General features: G+C 40.3%; 4 protein-coding genes across 7 annotated transcripts in view; 3 read left to right on the top strand and 1 right to left on the bottom strand.

Annotated features, from left to right (window-relative positions):
• The first annotated feature begins 1,532 nt into the window (after positions 1-1,532).
• Positions 1,533-12,993, top strand: epn3a (epsin 3a). 2 transcript variants are annotated; one of them, XM_079644859.1, is made up of 11 exons: positions 1,533-1,819; positions 4,231-4,962; positions 7,092-7,210; positions 7,683-7,760; positions 8,222-8,311; positions 9,230-9,313; positions 9,602-9,731; positions 10,279-10,434; positions 10,549-10,626; positions 10,713-10,949; positions 12,000-12,993. In XM_079644859.1, the coding sequence occupies exons 2-11, from the start codon at positions 4,371-4,373 to the stop codon at positions 12,293-12,295; spliced, it is 1,860 nt and encodes a 619-aa protein (XP_079500985.1). In that variant the 5' UTR covers positions 1,533-1,819; positions 4,231-4,370; the 3' UTR covers positions 12,296-12,993. The 2 variants fall into 2 exon arrangements, with proteins under 2 accessions (XP_079500985.1, XP_079500986.1); XM_079644860.1 differs by lacking the exon at positions 7,683-7,760.
• On the bottom strand, positions 12,926-15,022 carry arl16 (ADP-ribosylation factor-like 16). 2 transcript variants are annotated; one of them, XM_079644873.1, is made up of 5 exons: positions 14,887-15,022; positions 14,337-14,392; positions 14,126-14,242; positions 13,926-14,041; positions 12,926-13,753 (listed from the first exon to the last, which is right to left on the bottom strand). In XM_079644873.1, the coding sequence occupies exons 1-5, from the start codon at positions 14,960-14,962 to the stop codon at positions 13,588-13,590; spliced, it is 531 nt and encodes a 176-aa protein (XP_079500999.1). In that variant the 5' UTR covers positions 14,963-15,022; the 3' UTR covers positions 12,926-13,587. The 2 variants fall into 2 exon arrangements, with proteins under 2 accessions (XP_079500999.1, XP_079501000.1); XM_079644874.1 differs by having other exon boundaries at positions 14,201-14,242.
• A 51-nt stretch (positions 15,023-15,073) lies between these two features.
• On the top strand, positions 15,074-17,940 carry fn3krp (fructosamine 3 kinase related protein; the record flags this gene model as incomplete). The annotated part of the gene is made up of 6 exons (XM_079644866.1): positions 15,074-15,406; positions 15,645-15,796; positions 16,235-16,326; positions 16,484-16,566; positions 16,684-16,806; positions 16,917-17,940. 6 exons carry the CDS (start codon positions 15,074-15,076, stop codon positions 17,253-17,255), a joined length of 1,122 nt encoding a protein of 373 aa, XP_079500992.1. The 3' UTR covers positions 17,256-17,940.
• Positions 17,941-18,827: 887 nt separating this feature from the next.
• The window catches only part of tbcd (tubulin folding cofactor D), a 30,293-nt gene continuing 29,919 nt past the window's right edge, over positions 18,828-19,201 (top strand). Inside the window, exon 1 of one of the 2 annotated variants that reach the window (XM_079644848.1) lies at positions 18,828-18,941. The gene's annotated coding sequence lies outside the window, so the exon portion shown is untranslated. Of the gene's footprint in view, positions 19,033-19,201 lie in introns of both variants that reach the window. The other variant, XM_079644846.1, reaches the window with a different exon arrangement.

Here is a 19,201-nt window from a genome sequence, read left to right as displayed (position 1 = left end):
ATACTTAATATTCAAAAAATAGTTGTCACAGACATAATGATTATGAATAGTATCATAGGATGCTGCATTACAAAACTCCTACTGAATATGAATCTTTACTCAAAGTTATTTGTATTTGTTTTGAATTAATTCATTGATGCACATTTCTTATCAAATTATAGGGGGCCAGCTGATATGTCATGAACCTGGGGCCCTAAATATTCTTTACTGATGTTCTAATCACAGAACCAAAAAAAAACTGCATAACCCACATGAAAATAAAACCACTAGAGGACAGCAAAGAGAGGTAGATTCCATACAGTGAAGTTTTAGAAAATTGATCCTTCAGTGGACAGAAAGTCATCACAAGCACTAATGTTGGTTTTAGGCCCATAATCACAAACACACAAGTCAGATTTCCTCTCCTGTGTGACATCACTGGGATGTAGTAGCAGGCTGGTGTTATTTATCAGTTGTTTCTCCTCCCCCTCCGTTTTCCCAAGCCTCGCCTGCATGTCCCCCCTGCGCTGACCTCATCAGGCCTTTGTTCGGAAACAAAGAGTGTTCAGGCATCTGTTTTCAGGAGAAATAAAGACATAGGGTGCCAGGCAGAGGAGGAGGGCCTGGAGGAGGTATATGAAGTTGGCTCCACCGACCGATCAATGAGAGTCACATACAAATCAAACAGGAGCTGCAACAAGACATATGCTCCCACACAATAAACTTATTTGAAACACTTTCTGAGAACTAGAACAATCCTGTCTGAGAAGTTTCCCTGCTTTATGAATTTTAAATTATCTAAACGTTGCCCTTGTGTTGACTCCAAGAGTTGTGACTTTGTTGTTTCAAGGTGGAGCTGGTATTTCCTGTATATCCTGCTCAGTCAACCAGCCCACTGCTCTCTGCTTCTCCCACAGTTAGCTAATCATTACCCCCTCGACTTCATGATCCTTCTCTCATAGAGACAGATATTACTTAGCACTTTTTGAATGATCTAAGCCAGGGTAAACACAAAAAATATTTGGGTGTTGTATAATGCATACACGTTCCATTAGCTCTAATGAATAAGTAAAGAGCAGAGATGCAATGAGGAAGTTGCTGAAAAGGAAATGCGGTCGGTTGTTGTATCCCTCTGGGATGTTCAATCACTCTTAACAGCATAGCTCTATGGAAAATAAAAGGGTTTGTAGTATTCACTTATAGATTTGAGCCCACCTGGTCACAGTGGTTTTTATCTCCCATATCCTATATCTTTTGGGTTCTTCCTTTAATACATTAATATTTAGCAGTATTTTTTTTGATATGCTGAAATCCTGCCTTATATAGGATAACCATTATCTTTTTAGGATAGGGTACTATCAGATTTAATCTGTGTGTCTCCACTTACACCTCACAGTCTGTCATGTTAAGCTGTGTGTAGTTCTTCAGTGATCACCTGCTCCAGTGAGCTAAGGTGCTTTTTCATCAGGCGGTGAAGGGGTTAAGTCTGACTCTGCATTCACCGAGCAGGCCTCCCTCCCTCCCTTTCTCTTCTCTCCCTAATCCATCCATTTTTACTGTGTGTGTGTTTTTTAGGGGAGGGCTTTGCCATCTGCAAGCCTGGATTGGGATATACACTCTCAAGGAAGTTTGATAACAAAACAGCACTACCGGGTTTAGTTGTGCATTCATTTTGAGCACACACGTCTTCCATCTGCTTTGAATAGGCGACCTTTCTTTTTTAACTATAGTTACATTTTTCTACCCGAAAGCTACGGGATATGTCGAGAGACGGAGGCGTTTCTTTTTCCACCCAAAGCCTCCCCAAGTTGGGACCCCACTGACGCGCTTTGACATGAAGGTAAGAGGGAAAGTGGACGCAGAGGGGATCGGGGTCGTGTTCTTGTTATTCTGTCGAGGTTCCAACTTTTTTAACTCCCGAACATAGCTGAGTCACGGTCACTTTCTCCTACTCGATCATATGATTTGACGCAACGTGCACTATAATGGCTCCATTCGTCCTAGTTTGGGACAAAAAGGACACGAGTGAAATCGAGACCCGTGTTTTCATCCAGCGGTTTTTGTGTTATTCCAAACATCTGCAAGACATAACAGACACACCTGGGAGGGCATGTAGGCCTGGTCTGGGAACAGCTTGATTCCCAAAAGTATGATGAAATATGTTAGGAATTGATGGGCTCACTTTAAACTGTGCTTGATTTTTTTTTTTTAACTGGAGAATGTGCTTTACAAAAGTATGCCATAGGTGGAATCAGACAAAGTAAATACTTTACTCCAGTATGTAACCATGTCAAGGTCACAAGTTACACTCAAGCTGCTGGAGAAGTATTCGTTTTGTTATGAAAGATAGGATGACTGATAGGAGTATAATGTGTGTGTAGTGGTGGGGAGGGAGTGGTGCTTCCATTATCTACCTACTATTAGCAGGGGGAATGTAAGTAAGTACATTAACTCAATAAGGCTTCTGCAATTTTCAGGTACTTTTACTTAAATTGAGTATTTCCATCGAATGGTACTGTGTACTTCTACTCCACTACATTTTAAAGTGAAATATTTTACTTTAAATTCCAACTAAAATGTAATATATTACACATTTTTACACATTAGCTACCCAACTGTATCAAAGCTAAAAAAAAACACCAACTCCAGTCCAATGTCGAGGGCAATGTGATAGTGCTGTACAAGCAATATTGTATATCAATAACTGTAAAACTATACTATATTATACTGTAGCTATATTTAGATTTAACATGTATACTTTTACTATTGGTACTTAACATAGTATGATGCTTATTCATTTACACAGGGGCATTATTACTACTTGTTATTAAGGTACAACATCTGACTACTTCTTTCATCACTGCCTTTTAGTCCAACTGAAGTGATAGTAATTTGTCAGACATTAGTTTAACTATATTATGTCTGTAAGAACAGCTTTCATGGAGGCCTCCAGATTGTGTTAGAAATCTAGTCAAAGAAGCAGTTTAATTGTCACACTTGCATTAAACCTCCACGCTCAGTTCCTCTTTGATTTAAAGGCATTACTGGAAGAGAACATTTGAAACGGTTATCTTTTCCTCTCCAGCCAAGTGACCCCAGGGATCAGGAGATAATGGGACTGAAAGGCGAGCATTGGTCACCTCTTGAGATTTAACCTGTGGTCCGCTGAGCCACAAGCATTTTCTTTCTTACGACCACTCTCCAATCTATTTACAGCACTCTCATGATATGACTGATAATGCAGGCCAGCCAAGTGCTGTCACCTTTATTCATAGCATGCCCACAGCATGTTGAGGTTTATAAAGAGTTGAACACTAAGGTTTTTAGTGAAAACATTTTGTGACAATATCAACATGGCTGTATTTTACATCGGTTATGAATCTGTTTTGTCATAGGGATGGATATCGACCATTTTAATATCTCTCATCTCAGGCTTCGTAACAGTCTGGAAATACTTACTCATGACACAGCACTTTACTTCTAAGTAAAGGGGATTGATTATCTGTGTTTATGCATTTCACTTCCAAGTTAAATAGATAAGACAGAATTTTGAGTTAAACCTTTTCAACTGATTCACTGCCCCGCCTTTGTGAGGAAAAGCAGTCCAATATCCAGGACAATGTGATATGCATTCAAATAGATATGACTATTGATGTCAAATAAAAGTAAAAAACAGCAAAGTAATTACGTTTTTCTGGTGGATTACTGTGTGGATATGTGTGTAGTAGTTACATGTTTGTCAGTCTTTGAATGCTTCGAAGGCCTACTGCTGCTGTGATAATGTAATCAGGTCAGAAAGATAGTGGAGGTGGAGCGCCCACCCCTCCCGGTTTTTTTTGCTCAAAAGTAAAACACAGATATCTATACTGACAGGTTAGGTTGAAGTCCCTCTGTCGGAAACTAATGTTTGCTTTATTTTGAGAAATTGATTTTTAGAATATCTCTTTCAAGCTACTCATTGCTTATGAACAGTGCTCGGTATGTACTCACCAAGTTGTTTCAGGGAAAACTGAGCCCAGGTGTTGTGTTTCACATTGCTGGAAGGTGCTGGGTGGTTTCTCTCTCCTTCCAAACACAATTACTAAGTGAAACAATGTGTAAGAGTTCAGCTCTAGTCAGCAGTGATGTTTGTAACTCAAGCAAAAGGAGTAACTGAAGAAGATTGTTGTGTGTATTATCTGTGAAAAAGTTCTCTCTATAAATATTTCACATTCGAATATTAATGTAAATATATATTTTTTCTTTCCTCAGGAACACACTTGCGGACATCACTGAAGTAAAGGAGTTCTGCTTCATTGCGTTTCTCCACTAAACAGATTTCTAACAAAAGCAGTGGGCTGGCCTGCTGTTAGACTATTTTATTCCCCCACCTGTGAAACGCTACTGCCATCATGCAGACCTCATCACTGCGCCGCCAGGTGAAGAACATGGTCAACAGCTTCACAGAGGCTGAGGTCAAGGTACGGGAGGCCACCTCCAACGATCCCTGGGGTCCTCCCAGCTCGCTAATGTCTGAAATCTCAGACTTGACCTTTAATGTAGTGGCTTTTCAGGAGGTTATGGGTATGATCTGGAAGCGGCTTAATGACCATGGTAAAAACTGGCGCCACGTATATAAGGCAATGACCCTGCTGGACTACCTGATCAAATCAGGCTCCGAGCGTGTGGCCAAAGAGTGCCGCGAGAACATTTACAGCATCCAGACACTAAAAGACTTCCAGTACATAGATAGAGATGGACGGGACCAGGGTGTTAATGTCCGGGAGAAGGCCAAGCAGCTAGTGACTCTGCTGAAGGATGATGAAAAGCTGAAGAAGGAGAGGAGCCAAGCACTGAAGACTAAGACACGCATGGCCGGGGCCAGCAGTAGCTTAGGCTCCGGATCAATTCCTCCTCCATACCCGGGACGTCGCACAAGCCAGCCAGCAGGGGCCTATGCGGAGGAGGCTGGCAGGTGCCGAGGCTCACCATCCTCATTTCACTGTGAGTAACATTGATAACTATGAATGATAACTATTTTTTTTGGCATGTGATCTGTCATTTGTCAGGAATGCACCCATGACAGGTCAAAGTTAATCAGATAATAGTAAATGTAACCTTATAAATGATCAAGGCAGTAAAAAAGAAAAGATTAAAAGCATTCCTTGTCTAGGTTTTCCTTTTGACCCCAACAAAAAAGCCATTTCATAGATACACTGTCAGTTAATGTTTATATGAGCTTTATTAAAATAGGATTTCTACTTTTAAATTAACTAGGCTAAAAAAAACTTCAATTTGGTCTTCCTAGACATTTAAATGAAAATCAATATATTCTTTAAAAAAAATTATATATAAAAAGACTTATAAATGATGACACAGCAATGGACATTTGAAAACAAAGGTGTATCTTTAAGATGGTGATGTGATTGATGTGTTCACACTATTATGGATTGTCTGTCATTACATTGATCCATTAATATAATAATAATATAATATAATCCAGATCAAGGGATCGTTACACCCCTCAGTTAAATATTTTCACTCTCTGCCAAGTTTTTGAGATCTCTACATCAATGAATTCTCACTTGTCGTTTCTCAATGGGTTGGACGCTATTTTAATACCAGCAACTCCTTCCAACATATAAGCTCTGATGAGTATTTCTTTTTCTACTTTTTTGTCCTCCATTATTTCAGTTTTGCTCGACACTGATGGTAGGACAACTGCATTCCTTTCATTATCCTGTTTACAGCAATGTCAGCTAAACTGGATTTACAAAAGAGAGGAGGCCCTGTTTGTGCATGTCTCAATCAAATGTGAAAACACAACTGGATACCATGTTTACATAACTGTACGATCTGTCTGCTACGGTAGAGATGTTGGTTAGGTGGCTAGAATATAGGACCAAAGTGATTCCTCAGTGAGGGTGTAGGGATTAGGACATCTGATGTCATTGATATGTACAACATATTTTGAAAAAGCATTGTGTGGCCTTTGTAGATGTGGTATGCCTGCTGTGCACTATATACTTTGGCATTTGTCTGTGTGGTTTACGGTGTTTATTCAAAGGTGTTAGTCAGTAGCAGAGCTGTGGCTTCAACAGAACAATCTGAGGCCTGTTTCATGGTGTAAACAGAGAAATGCCCTCAGATGGGGGTGAGATATAATCCCTCGAAACTCCAATATATTTCTTACGTGAAACAAGTTTATTGCATAATAAGTTTTGTAGACGAGGGTGCGCCAGTGGAAACATGTGGTAGAAACATGTGGTAGAAACAGTTACCAGGTGTAATGCTGTAACAATAGAAGCAGTGTTTGTAGTAAAAACATATACTTCTAAGTTTAAAATCATCAGACACTCTGACAATCAAAGCAAATATTTGAAATGAGTCGTTTTTTATTCAGAGAGGAATGCTTTCACAAAAACCCTTACATTTGTGATCGTAATGCATGCGTGCCCACTTGTCTGCTGCTGTAATTCCAACTCTCTTTTTTTGTTTTTGCAATTTTGTCGCTTTGCCCTGGAGGATTTTACGTTTTAAGATTTCAGAGGGAGGATAGTGGTGGATCTCTTTTAGATTTTAGGAACCCGTCATGGTGGTATACTGATGGCTTGGGTGGCGGGCAAGAGGTTGGCAGCAGCTAATTGCCAGCAAGCATTCCAGCTCATAATGGGATATTGAGGGGCAGCACAGTGGAAATGATTGGTTTCTGAGACCTGACTTTGCCAACGTGTAGCCAGCTTCCCTCTTTTAGCCCCATGACCCACAGCCTGATGCCCAGACTGGCATACTGCCGGCCCCCCTGGCCCATCCCCTCCACCAAACCTGGACATGCGTCCTGGATCCCACCCAAAGGATTCAGGGTAATAAGATGGGCCCCACTCCAACCCATCCATTCCTTTGCCCCTCCACCACCCTAACTCTCCACACAGGCGCCCCATTGTTCTTGGTGCAGGCAGAGTTAGGCAGGCCGTGGCTAGCAATGCCAGCAAAGGCCCTAAACAACGGGCAGTGGAATCAAATTAACATTCAAAAACAGTGTCAGCCTAAAGGGTTCCTTCTTTGTTTTCCTGTTTATTTTAATCTGTTAATGTTTCTGTTCACACCCGTCTTCTCTGCCTCTGTCCCTGTAGCCTCGTCTTCCTCTCCTCGACTTGCTCCAGACATGGAGCAGGCTCTGCCATCAACCAGTGGAGAGGAGGAGCTGCAGCTGCAGCTGGCCCTGGCTATGAGCCGAGAAGAAAGTGAAAAGGTACCTCTAACTAAGATATCACAGACACACACACTGAGCACACACAAACCTCTCATCCCTACTGCACACTACAAGTGCCTGTCTCTACTAGGCCGCCATTTTACAGAAACCTTTAACAGAAAGTGATCTCATCAATTCTCTCTCTGATGTGGTCAATAATGGCTCTTTGACAAATCCGTGTGAGCAATGCTTTGGAGCGAGGAAACTGTGAGTGAGGAGCCAGACAGGATGTGTGCATTGATCCACTCCTACAGCCTGTCCTCGTCTCCATGGCAAGGACAGGCGTTGCCCACCGTGACTCCTGCTCTGCTTCTATGGGGATTTGTTGTATTGCACAGCAGTTTCTGTGATATTTCTCTGATCTGAATAACCTTAAATCGTTAGAGTTCTTTAAGAATCATTCAAGCTAAATCAAGCTTTTACCTTTCCCTTTGAAAAAGTCTTCCTCCTAATCCTTCCTGCTTGACCCTAGCCGCCTCCTACAGTGGATATTGATGAACAGACCCAGCTCCAGATTGCTATGACTCTCAGCAAGGAGGAGACCAAGAAGGTACAAGTATGCTGGGATATAGGATGACTCTTCCTTTGCATCCTTTGCTCTAAAGCACATCTTCTGTTGCTCTTCACACTAAAAACCAACCTCACGATAGAGTCTCAGCCCTTTTGAGAAAAACTACTGCATGCACGACTCACTCTCCTTTCTACATCCGGCTTCCCTTAACCATGAACAGGAAAAATACATGTTTTTTTTTGTTTACAGCGACTAATCAGAAGAGGCTTCATCCTTCTGTTCAACTAACCATTATATCTCTCCTCGTAGAATGAGATCATGTCAAACACTTTCCTGGTGTGGCATCAGGGAAGGGCAGAAGGTTGGACCCTTTTACTCTGCCGGACTGGGACACCTTTATAATTGCATGCAATGTATTGTCTGTTTTTCCAAGCATTATTTACCCTTTTGTTGACCAAATACTAATTGTAATTTCCTCCCTGGACCCCCTCCCCACCCAGCCAGTCAAACCTGTACCTGTGGCACTGGAAATGGATGAAGAATCCCAGCTTGAGTTAGCCCTGAGCCTGAGCAAGGAGGAGCACCAGCAGGTAGGGTTTGTTGTTGTCACTGGGGGGGGGGGGGGAGACACTTTTTATTTTTGGAGATGCTGAGATTTAAACTTACATTCTCATGTCACTGTTTCCTGTGGCAACAAACAGTAAATGATGATGGGTCTTTGGATCAAACTTTTTGAAGTTGTTTTCAATTATTGCTGCAGTCATTGCTTGTTTCATAGTTTATCAGCTTTTCTAGACCAAAAAAACTGTAAGCAACTTCACAGTTAACTAGCTCCAGGGAACCTTTCTGGCTCTCCTAACCATCCACAGCTGGGTGAATGAAACGGTCACTTATCGTGTGACTCTTGGGACTTTTCCTGGGAAAGTCCCCACATAGATCAAGTTTGAAATACTACACATGCGAGTGCTTTTATTGGTGAATCATTGGCTCAATGACCATTGTGTTACTTAATAGACTTTTTTTTCAAATGGAAATCTTCAAGATCATTACCTTGAATTAAGTAATGTGATCCTACCTTTCATCTTAGGTTACAGATTAGGGAATCGTCCTCCATGTTTTTAATGTTTTCTCTAATGATTATCAAGCACTTTAAAATGTCAAACTTGCTTCTTTCTTATCACTGTTGTTTTATCTGGTGTGACCTCTCTCCTCCTGTCTCACTGTCTCATTCCTGTTCCTCCCTTTTTTCCTCTCTAACTATGCCACAATAGAGCTGCTCTGTTAGAAATCAGAGTGATATCTCTCTTCTGTTTGACCACAGAATTTGGTTGGTTTGTGCCCATCGCACTCATCTATATCTGGGTCATAGAAAAAAACAAGCAAGCTGGCTTTGGAGCTAGTGAGCATGGGTTGAGTCATAAATACAATATGAAGTGACAAATTACAATATGGGAATTTTGCCGGAAGCTGTCATGCCCAAAGGCAACCATGTGTCTTTCTGTTGACAGGAGCAGCTCAGTCGCCAAGGAGATGAGTTGACGCTCAAGAAAGCTCTGGAGGAAAGCAAACATGAGATGGATTCTAAAGGCGGGGTATGAAATATTGGGGTATGGAATATCTCAATGGGGGTGGTGAAATACAACCATACATTGGAGTTTAGTGTTTTTCTCATGCTTCGAGGACTAAAATAAAATTACAAATTATATTGACTTTTGATCATTATTAGGTGCTTGATTTTTTGGTGGGATCATGTTTTAAATCTCCAGAATAACATTACACTTTTTGAAAAATGAAATTCAACTTTTTCATTGAGGATTTCATAACCGTCTGAGAGTAGAAGCAATATACTCAATTGACCCTGTTTTTCTTGTTTTTGTCAGACTGCCTTCATGGACCTTGTAGATGTTTTCGCATTGCCCTCAGCTCAGCCTCCTCGTGACCACCGATGGAATAATGCCCCCCCCCTGGCAGCCGCTCCTCAGGAGATAAGGGATCCATGGGACACAATGGGTGAGACTTGAGTTAGCTTACCATGACTAAAGAAGGAGAGTTCAAAGGATAAGTTGGTATATTCACTTTGAATTGTCACCTGCTGAAAAGTGCTATATACATAAACTTGCCTTGCCTATATTTTATAAAAGTAACTTTTTATCATATTTAAAGGAACCGTTACCATATCCTTCCATATTGTGATGAGATATATATAATCAAAACAGGAGGAGGCAGAGAAACCGGAATTAGTTTTTTTACTTATTATTTCTCTAATCCCCCTGTCAGGGAAATGTGACAGTTAGAGCAAATATGAAGAAATATATTCCTTTAAAAGTATCCAACTGAACCTTTGAGCCCAAGTTGTGTAGTAAATAATAGTCAGAAGCATGTGTTGCCTTATTTTAGAGTGCAGTGTTGGAATGAAACCCCCCCATTCTTCATATTTACGGCATAGCATGTTCTGCCTTTAGTTCATGCTAAAACAGGAGACTCTCTTTTTTTCTCTCTCTCTCTCTCTCTCTCTCTCTCTCTCTCTCTCTCATTCACCTGTCTGTTACTAAAAAAGGCAGCACCAACATCCAGAGGGTAGATCCTCCCTGGATGGCACCGCCAACTTCCAACAGCCCCCCTCCACCATGGGAGCCCACAGTCGACCCCTGGGATGACCCTCAGAGCCACCTGAAGGCCCCCGGCCAAGAATGGGCCTTCCCTCCCAGCACAGGTAATATAAGCTCCCATGCAGCTCAGCCGAAAAATAAATATAGGAGGTGCAACATAGATATTTACAAAGACATATTTAAATAATATAATGAAATGTATGTGGGTATGTTTATAGCCTCTCCTCGAATGGATGCATTCTCAGCACACATGGGAGCTACAAGGGACTCCGATGCTCGACCTGGAAGCCCCTCAGGTAAACAGTGAATTATTTTACTGTTTTGTGGTTCTGTGCATCCCACACATTTGCAATTTAAGAACTTAATATTTTTTCGCTTTTAGATGGCGATCTGTTTGATGAGGCCATGGATGGAGGCCAGGTGAACTTGAATGGGCGAGGAGAGGGCAGTCCTGAGCTTTTTGACCTGTCACGTCTTGGAGAAAGCTTGGCTGCCCCCAGCCCTCGTTCATGCAGGACACCTGAGGCCTTCCTGGGCCCCACAGCAGCTTCCTTGGTGAACCTGGACGCCTTGATCCCAGTAAACCCCCCAGCCAAGATCCTGAACCCCTTCCTATCAGGTAATATCTGTACTATTGACTGAAGATACAATACTATTTTTGTTTTACAAGGGAAAGACCAAGGAAGTCAAGAGACTTTAATAGCTGAAACTCTAGCTTTAAATCAGTTCTGTGTAGACTGATCTATTACAATTTTATTTTTCTCACATTTATGCAGAATCTAGAGTCAAATTAAATTCTTCATGTATTACATTGGCGCTGTGTTTGATAGTAGCATAACCATATCAATTAGTGATGTGTCGGTCGCGAACGAGCCAGCTCAAAGTGAACGACGGGAGCCGGCTCCTGCCCGCGAACAAGCCTTTTAATTTTTTTTATAAATGATCTCCGCGCTACGGGTGCTCCGTGAATGCATGCAGTGACATGTAATATCCAAGTAGACTGTTGGATGCTGCTGTTTTGAGCATTGCAATATATTTATTAGGCTCAGCCAAGATTTGTTGTCAGTTTGTATAGGTGTTGCCATTTACTTTTTTATAGCGTAGTTCTACAAGAATCTGTAAATGCAATGAAAACAATTGGCCACAGCAAATAATTTATATTAAAAATGTAATTTTTAGTTTTGAATACTTCAGTACAAAGGATGTATTGAATAATTTAAGTGATATATATGTACACATATAAATCATTAGTCAAAACAGGGCTACATTTAATTGAATTATAAAAGGTATATTTCGCAGATAAACCTATTCACCCCGCCCCCTTAAAAAAAACGGCTCTTTTGAACGGCTCTCACAAAGGAATGGAGCCATAAGATCCGGCTCCCTTCAAAGAGCCATAATTCCCATCACTAATATCAATGATCCATTTACAAACTCTCGCACAACTCTTGCAGTATAATCACAGTCTAATTCACTTGGTTTGCTCACAACTCACCAAACACATGGTCCTTAAACCATTCTGTATGAAGCTGACTTGCACATACGAGTAGTGTGCCTGGGCATGTGTGTGATTGTTAATGCAGAAGGGTTGAGAATATGAACATATTTGTGGGGGAAGTATTCCTTTGGGGCAAACCTAATAGTTTTCTGTTGTTTTCTTTCTGTCTAGGGCTGAGTGCTCCTTCACCTAACAATCCATTCCAAACTGAGCAGCCCAAACTAACTCTGAATCAATTGGGCTCTGGCTCGATATCTTCGGCGCCTCAGGGCACTTCCCTTCCATACAGTGCCTCCTTGCCCCTGCCAATGAGCCACCAGCCTACTAGCCTCCCTATGTCCCTCACTCACCCCACCCAGCCAGGCTTCGGCCTGCCGGGGACCCTCCCTGAGCCCTTGTTGCCCTTCTCTTCAGGAAGCACCGACGGATCACAGGCTGCACACAGCAGCCAGAACCCTTTCTTATGAGGACCAACTAAACTGGAAATATAATCGAAGAAAAAGGGGAACGCTATTAGATTTTGCTCTTGAAATATAATTCTAATCAAAGACTGAACTTCAACCCCAAGGACTTGTATGACTTCTTAGTCGTTTTTATAATGTGTTATAATGTAGTTACACTTAGATTGATGCAAGCTGGTTCGACTCTTCTCTGCAACGATCTGTCCTGCTACTCTTGTCATGATTGCATAAGTAGGGTATATACAATTGATAACACCATTTTTATTAGAAACAATTAGTGTCATGTTAACCTTCTACCTTTTGCAAATTCAATTTAGACAAAACATACACAAAAGCTCAGTTTGTTAATTGTTCACTTAGCCACAATTACCAGGCAAATTGACTATGGCTTTAGAAGAAGGCAACACGTCTTCTGCTCACTACTTCTGCCGTCATAGGCACATAGATTTGTTTTATTCCTGTGAAGAGACAAGAGTTGTATGGATTGTGGATTTCTGTTGGCGCCAGAACTGATGAAAACATCAGTGTGTACATTATTATACTCAAGGGAAATTAATTGCTGGGCTTAACTGAATGAAATGATAGTTTTGGAGGACTGGAAGTGCTTCAAAATTAACAATAAGTAAGGAAACATGAGAAAATGTAAGAGTTTAATTAATTTCTTGTGATCCACTGAATCATCAAATATAAGGGTGTAATTGCAACACTGCGTCATTCTTTAATTGGTTTTATTATTTTGTATGTTCTAATTTTTCTGTGATATCATTGCATTATAATGAAATTATGAAATCTCAGGCTTACAGTATTTGTTAACTTTATGCCCCCTGCTGGTAGTGACTCATTGCCACCATGCTGCACCACTTACAGAAATCAGACTATTTTGTTTTAATATAAAACAAGTCTTTACTTAGACATGGGAATCGAACTGCAGTTAGTCATACATTCCAGCAGCGTATCTGTGGCATTTAATTGGTAAAGGTGACCAGTATAAAAACTACTAACTGTTGTTACGATCTACAGTATTATTTGGTTTAACAAGAGTTATGGAACTTAATAATCACAACATCCTGCCATAATATAACTAATATATTTCCTTTCCCATTCACACTGTTGAACAGTAGCCATATGTATATGGAACCAAAGATACAGCACCAGTTCATCAGTTTAACACATCATTAAGTCCATCCAAACTGTGTGTACATTGTCTTTGCACACAGACATTTCAGACATATCTTGCCAAGAAGCTAGATCAAGTCTTGTGGGAGGAGCATATTTTCATAAGGAAAAAACATGATATTTCACTTGACTATGATGGACTCCAGCCAGCTCAGCACCTCCTGAAGTCCCTGTCCAGAGCGGGCACTGAGTTCCTGTGTTGTGATCGGCTGAGTAGCAGATGCAATGATGTCATCCATTCTGAACAGCGACTTTATCTCCACGAGACTCATAGTGCAGGGCATGTCCCTGGACAAGGGGAAAAATAACAAATAAAATGAGAAAATACACAATGGCAAAAACAAATCTCACCAAGAGACGGAATTAAGATAATGGATACATATTCTGTTCCTTCTGCTGATACTGACCACTTACAGCTATGGCAAGTACATTTAGTGAACTATGTGTGTGTGAATATCACCTCTTGTTGAATAGAATAAGCACAGAGGCATTGTGCAAATGCTCAGCAGAGAGAACTGACAGCAGCTGGATACAGGAGGCGGATATCTGAGCAATGTTGGCTGAGTCCACCATGAACTATGAGAAAGCCAAAAAATAATAATAATAATGCGACCAGTCTTTTGTCAACTGTTGCAAATTAACACAGTAAAAATAACATACAATTACAGATGAGCAGTCTTTGAAGTAACTCGGCCATATAGGACCCATGCAGCCTCCCAGCTCTCTCAATGTCACCTTCTTCTTTTTCAGTTTCAGGTCTGTCAGGTTGGTTCCTACCTGTGGAGGTTACACAAAAACGAGGGCATTACATTGATGGCTTTGTCTCATAAAAATTGCGAATATATTAAAGCTACCTTTCAATAACACTTACTGTAGGCAGGGTAGAAGGAGTTTCGCCCAGTTCCTCCAATCCATGCAAACTGAGCTGTAAACTAAATATGTCATGGAAGATATCCACTGGTGATAACCATCAGCTTTAGAGAAAGCAACTTATTTCAATATCATATTTAAACAGTTTATGATATATCGTACGACATGTTTGATCAGTTATAAAAGGGACAGTTTGTACTAATCGTTTTGATACATGTGCATGTTATTTAAATACAGTGTGACAGTATCGTGGAATGTATTTGCTCAAATCCAGTCTACAAATATTGTTTTGCAACTAAATGTGTACTTTTCCGGTGCAAGATTAGATATTAGGCCACATCCAATAATTATCTACAAAACGCTTGTATACAGTTTATGGATTACTTAATCTGTAACTTGCCTAGTTAACAGTTAATTGGAATTACTAACGTTACACTAGCTCATCAGGCTAAATTAGCCTACGTTTGCTAGATCAACCAGTTAACTTTAATTGTTATATTCCACCTTTTCTCAAATGTAGTTCAAAACATTCTACTGTGCACAAAGGATATTTTGTAGACGTTTCAGCAACAACGTTTTCCCGACGCCAGTTGCTCCAAGAAGCAGACAAATGTCATTGCTGTTCATTTTTGTTCAGGAGCATACCGAAGCTAATGCTAGCATGTAGTCGTTATAGCTTCACTTGCCACCAAGGCAACGCTCACGTGGCCGTCATTCGTTGCTGTGATAGGACGAAATATGAATGAGTCACTTCTGTCTGTTTTTCTGATTGGTGACCATTCCACACATAACGGAAGAAAAAAGATCACCGTCCCCGGAAGCTGTCAAAAACCTGGTCAAAACGCCCCCCCTAACTTCGGGCCCTGCAAGTGCAGTTTGTTGTTAGCATTAGCAACACTTTATCCTGTCAAATTGGTGGCAATAATAACCATGGAAGCTAAATTAAAGAAAGAGCTGGGAACAGCCATGCTGAAGTCAACGGGTCACTCGGGAGGTGGATGTATCAGCGAGGGCCAGAGTTATGATACTGACAATGGGAGAGTGTTTGTGAAGATCAATCACAAGAAAGAGGTATGTGATTATCATTGTTTTATATTTGAATTAAATATACTGACTTGTATTCAGTTGGTGTCTGGCCAAATAAGTTCTCAGTAGATAGACCCTCTTATAGCTAGCTAGACAGATTGCCACTAAACTTTATGCACACATTGTGAAATTATTAAGATTACAATAATTATTTATCATGCTAAATAGTGTTTAGATCTGTGCTACTGGACTTTTCACCAGCCTAAACTCATTTTCTATTTAGGCCAAATTGATGTTCGATGGGGAGATGGCCAGTTTGGAAGCAATTTTAAAGACAGAAACTGTTAAAGTCCCCAAGCCTGTGAAGGTGATTGAGCTTGACACAGGAGGATGTGCATTTGTGATGGAACATCTGGACATGAGAGGTCTCACCAAGTAAGAGCTACCTCCGACAATGTGTTTGGTACTTTATCAGTAAAATAGAGGGCAAAATGAAAATGTGTATCTGTGGCATTTAATTGGTAAAGGGGACCAGTATAAAAATACTAACTCTAGGTAAGATATAAAGTATTATTTGGTTTAACAAGTGTTATAGTACTTAATAAACATAGCATCCTGCCATGATATCACTAATATATCTCCTTTCCCATTCACACTGTTGAACAGTAGCCATATTTATATGGAACCAAAGATAAAGCACTAGTTCATCAGTTCAACGCATCATTAAGTCCATCCAAACTGTGTGTACATTGTCTTTGCACACAGACATTTCTGACATATCTTGCCAAAAAGCTAGATCATCGTGAAAATATAGCTGTAAAAGTATCTTTTTTTTCAAATAATACTTTACTTATTTCCAAACCCAATGTTTAGGTACTCAAACCACCTAGGCGAGCAGCTGGCAAATCTGCATGTTCACAACAAGAGACAGTTGGACAAATTAAATAAAGAGCAGCAGACAGTGGGTAATTCAACTTAACATCACCTTCATACATTCAAAAAAAAATACACATGCACAGTAAAATCATCCTTTTTCCATTACTACACTGAATAACAGTTGCTTCTCAAAATATGATGCTATTTTATTGCGGATGATTGTATAATGTATTTTACTGTACACAGGAAAAGGAGCTGGACAAATGGAGGTTGCTGTGGTTGACACATTTGGCTTCAGTTTACCTACATGCTGTGGATATCTACCGCAGGTAAAAAATTCAAATCTGTCAAAACAAAATTGTCTTGTAATCTCTAATATCTATGTGTAGTACATTTATGTGGTGTTTAAGTGTTACTGCATTTATTGTTTCCCCTTATGTCTACAGGAAAATGAGTGGCAGGATGACTGGGTGATATTTTACTCCCAGCAAAGGCTGCAGCACCAGCTTAACATGGTGGAGAAATCCTATGGAGACAGACAGGCCAGTGAACTATGGGCCAAGCTACAGGTGCACCTCCACTTTGACCCCATCAAGAACACAATATATTGTATGCATGTCCCTATGTTTGTATCAATGATTTGACAGTGCAACTTACATATTGTGTCTGTTATTTACAGCTGAAGATCCCTCAGTTTTTCACAGATGTGGAGATTGTCCCTGCTCTCCTCCATGGAGACTTATGGGGAGGCAACGTAGCACAGTGTGCAGAAGGCCCAGTCATCTTTGACCCAGCCTCCTTCTATGGTCATTCAGAATATGAGCTGGGTATTGCCGGGATGTTTGGTGGCTTTGACAGCTCTTTTTACTCTGCTTACCATGAAAAGATTCCTAAAGCTCCAGGTTTTGCAAAGAGAAACCAGCTTTACCAACTCTTCCACTATCTGAATCACTGGAACCACTTTGGTGGGGGATACAGAGGCTCTGCAATAAGTATTATGAAGGACCTTCTGAAATAACTGCATTAACAATAACTCACACTGAAGTATCTAATGTATTTTGACAGATGCAAATGTTAAGAGAACTTGTAGGGCTAAGTGTTGAGACATACATTATATTCAAACAATGCAATGTTTATATTGTGTAGACAATACAGAACCAACAACACAAAACAATTCTGCTTTGCCTGCTACACCTACCAGTCTGCTTCCAAAATATGACAAACAGAATTCACATCTTCTAATTATTTTACATTGTGTGTTTGAACAAGAATATACTGTATACTTTAAAGTATAAAGGCAGGCTACAAGTACCGGGTATTTAAGCTAGTTTTTGAGTTATAATTATATATGCCGAGAAGTTTCAAGTTGGTCCTATGCTTCTTTAGTCTGCTGCTATCGTATGATTATATTCCCAGAGTTTGCAATGCTTTATACTTTGTCAAGATCATTATAGTCTGACTGTTGATACATGCAGACTGAAGCATTCACTAGAAAATCTGTATTTTAATAGACTCTTGCAATATTATATGTCCACTGGCTGCTAAACCAATAATTAATCCTTGGATGAACCAAAGGCTTAGCTCTGAGCTGCTGTATTTGTTATCCACCTGATAATGAAAGGTATTCAAGTTGACTGTGACACTTTCTTCTTCCTCGTCATAAAGAGCTCTTCTTACTGTCTGTTGGACCTGCGCCACAAGAATCAATATCTCCTCTCCCAGGCTGTTTTTTTTACTGTTTTGTCTTGTTTCCTAGCAAATGCACTTATTAACATAAACTAACATAATTAATAAAATATGGAGAATAAAATCTAAGATATCAACGCCTGAAACATGTAGGCTAGTTTGCTCCTCATTGATTTAAATAGCAAGAAAAAGTGGGATGCAGACGGCAGTGAAAAAGAAAACTGACAAATGACATCCAACCACCAGTGTAACCTGTTGGTATGTAAACATCCCTCAGAAGGATGAAATCGCATTGACAAGGCCGGGGAAAGGATGATTTTGTTCATATAATTAAGAAAACTGGGATTAACCCTTTGGAGTCGACCGTCAAGCTGGCGTGATCAGATCACATGACCTGTTCAAGCCGGTGCCGCATAAAAAAAACAGTCCGGACAACATTGCCGTGTGTTTCTGTCGAAAGTACTGGCTTGAAACTATATCCCAGTCTTTGTTTCATGCAAAAAGACCCAGTAAACACGGAGATACGATGATATAAAGTTAATACATTTCAAAAGTATGAAAAATGGAAGCACATATTTGAATATCTTCACCATATTTGATCATTTTACGAAACGGAAAATACTGGAAACTGTAGATCCTGCTCAACAGGATGTATATGTGTATTTCTGTCGAAAGTACTGGCTTGAAACTATATGCCAGTCTTTGTTTCATGCAAAAGACCCAATAAACACGGAGATACGGTGATATAAAGTTAATAGAAATATATTTCAAAAGTATGAATAATGGAAGCACATATTTTAATATCTTCGCTGTATTTTATCATTTTACGAAACGGAAAATACTGGAAACTGTAGATTCTGCTCAACAGGATGTATTTACCAGGGAGGGGGTGAGATACGAAAAGAGACGAAGAGGGACGGCGGGAACCGAAGAGAGACGGCGGGAAATGGAGAGAGACGAAGATATACGAAGACAGGCGGCGGGAGACGAAGAGAGACGGCGGGAGACTGCGATTGAAGTAAAGTGACAGACAAACATTGAGAATTTAAATATAGTTAGATAGATTTAGAGTTTTTGAAGATTCAACTATGATGAAGAGAACTCTGAACGTGAGTCAAGCTATAAGCTTGTTTTTTGACATGGAGGAGGATGAGGAGCCTGTGATGTTGCCCACTGTGTCGTAGTTGACATAAACTACTTTGAAGCGTGGCACAAATAAAGACAGAAAAAAACGATTTTTGTACACAAGTATATATATATATATATATATATATATAT

The sequence above is a fragment of the Notothenia rossii genome, assembly GCF_949606895.1.
Source record: "Notothenia rossii genome assembly, chromosome: 8".
Taxonomy (NCBI): domain Eukaryota; kingdom Metazoa; phylum Chordata; class Actinopteri; order Perciformes; family Nototheniidae; genus Notothenia; species Notothenia rossii.
The sequence above is the reverse complement of the archived record's forward strand: the minus strand, read 5'-3'. Positions and strand labels throughout refer to the sequence as shown.

Excerpts from the sequence above, each read along its gene's own strand:
- epn3a (XM_079644859.1), top strand. The coding sequence starts at position 4,371 with ATGCAGACCTCATCACTGCGCCGCCAGGTGAAGAACATGGTCAACAGC. Across the intron at positions 8,312-9,229 it reads GCAAGGAGGAGCACCAGCAG|GAGCAGCTCAGTCGCCAAGG; the intron begins GTAGGGTTTGTT and ends TTCTGTTGACAG. Across the intron at positions 10,950-11,999 it reads CCTGAACCCCTTCCTATCAG|GGCTGAGTGCTCCTTCACCT; the intron begins GTAATATCTGTA and ends CTTTCTGTCTAG.
- arl16 (XM_079644873.1), bottom strand. The coding sequence starts at position 14,962 with ATGAACAGCAATGACATTTGTCTGCTTCTTGGAGCAACTGGCGTCGGG. Across the intron at positions 14,393-14,886 it reads GTTGCTGAAACGTCTACAAA|AGCTCAGTTTGCATGGATTG; the intron begins ATATCCTTTGTG and ends TATTTAGTTTAC. Across the intron at positions 13,754-13,925 it reads CTTATTCTATTCAACAAGAG|GGACATGCCCTGCACTATGA; the intron begins GTGATATTCACA and ends CCCCTTGTCCAG.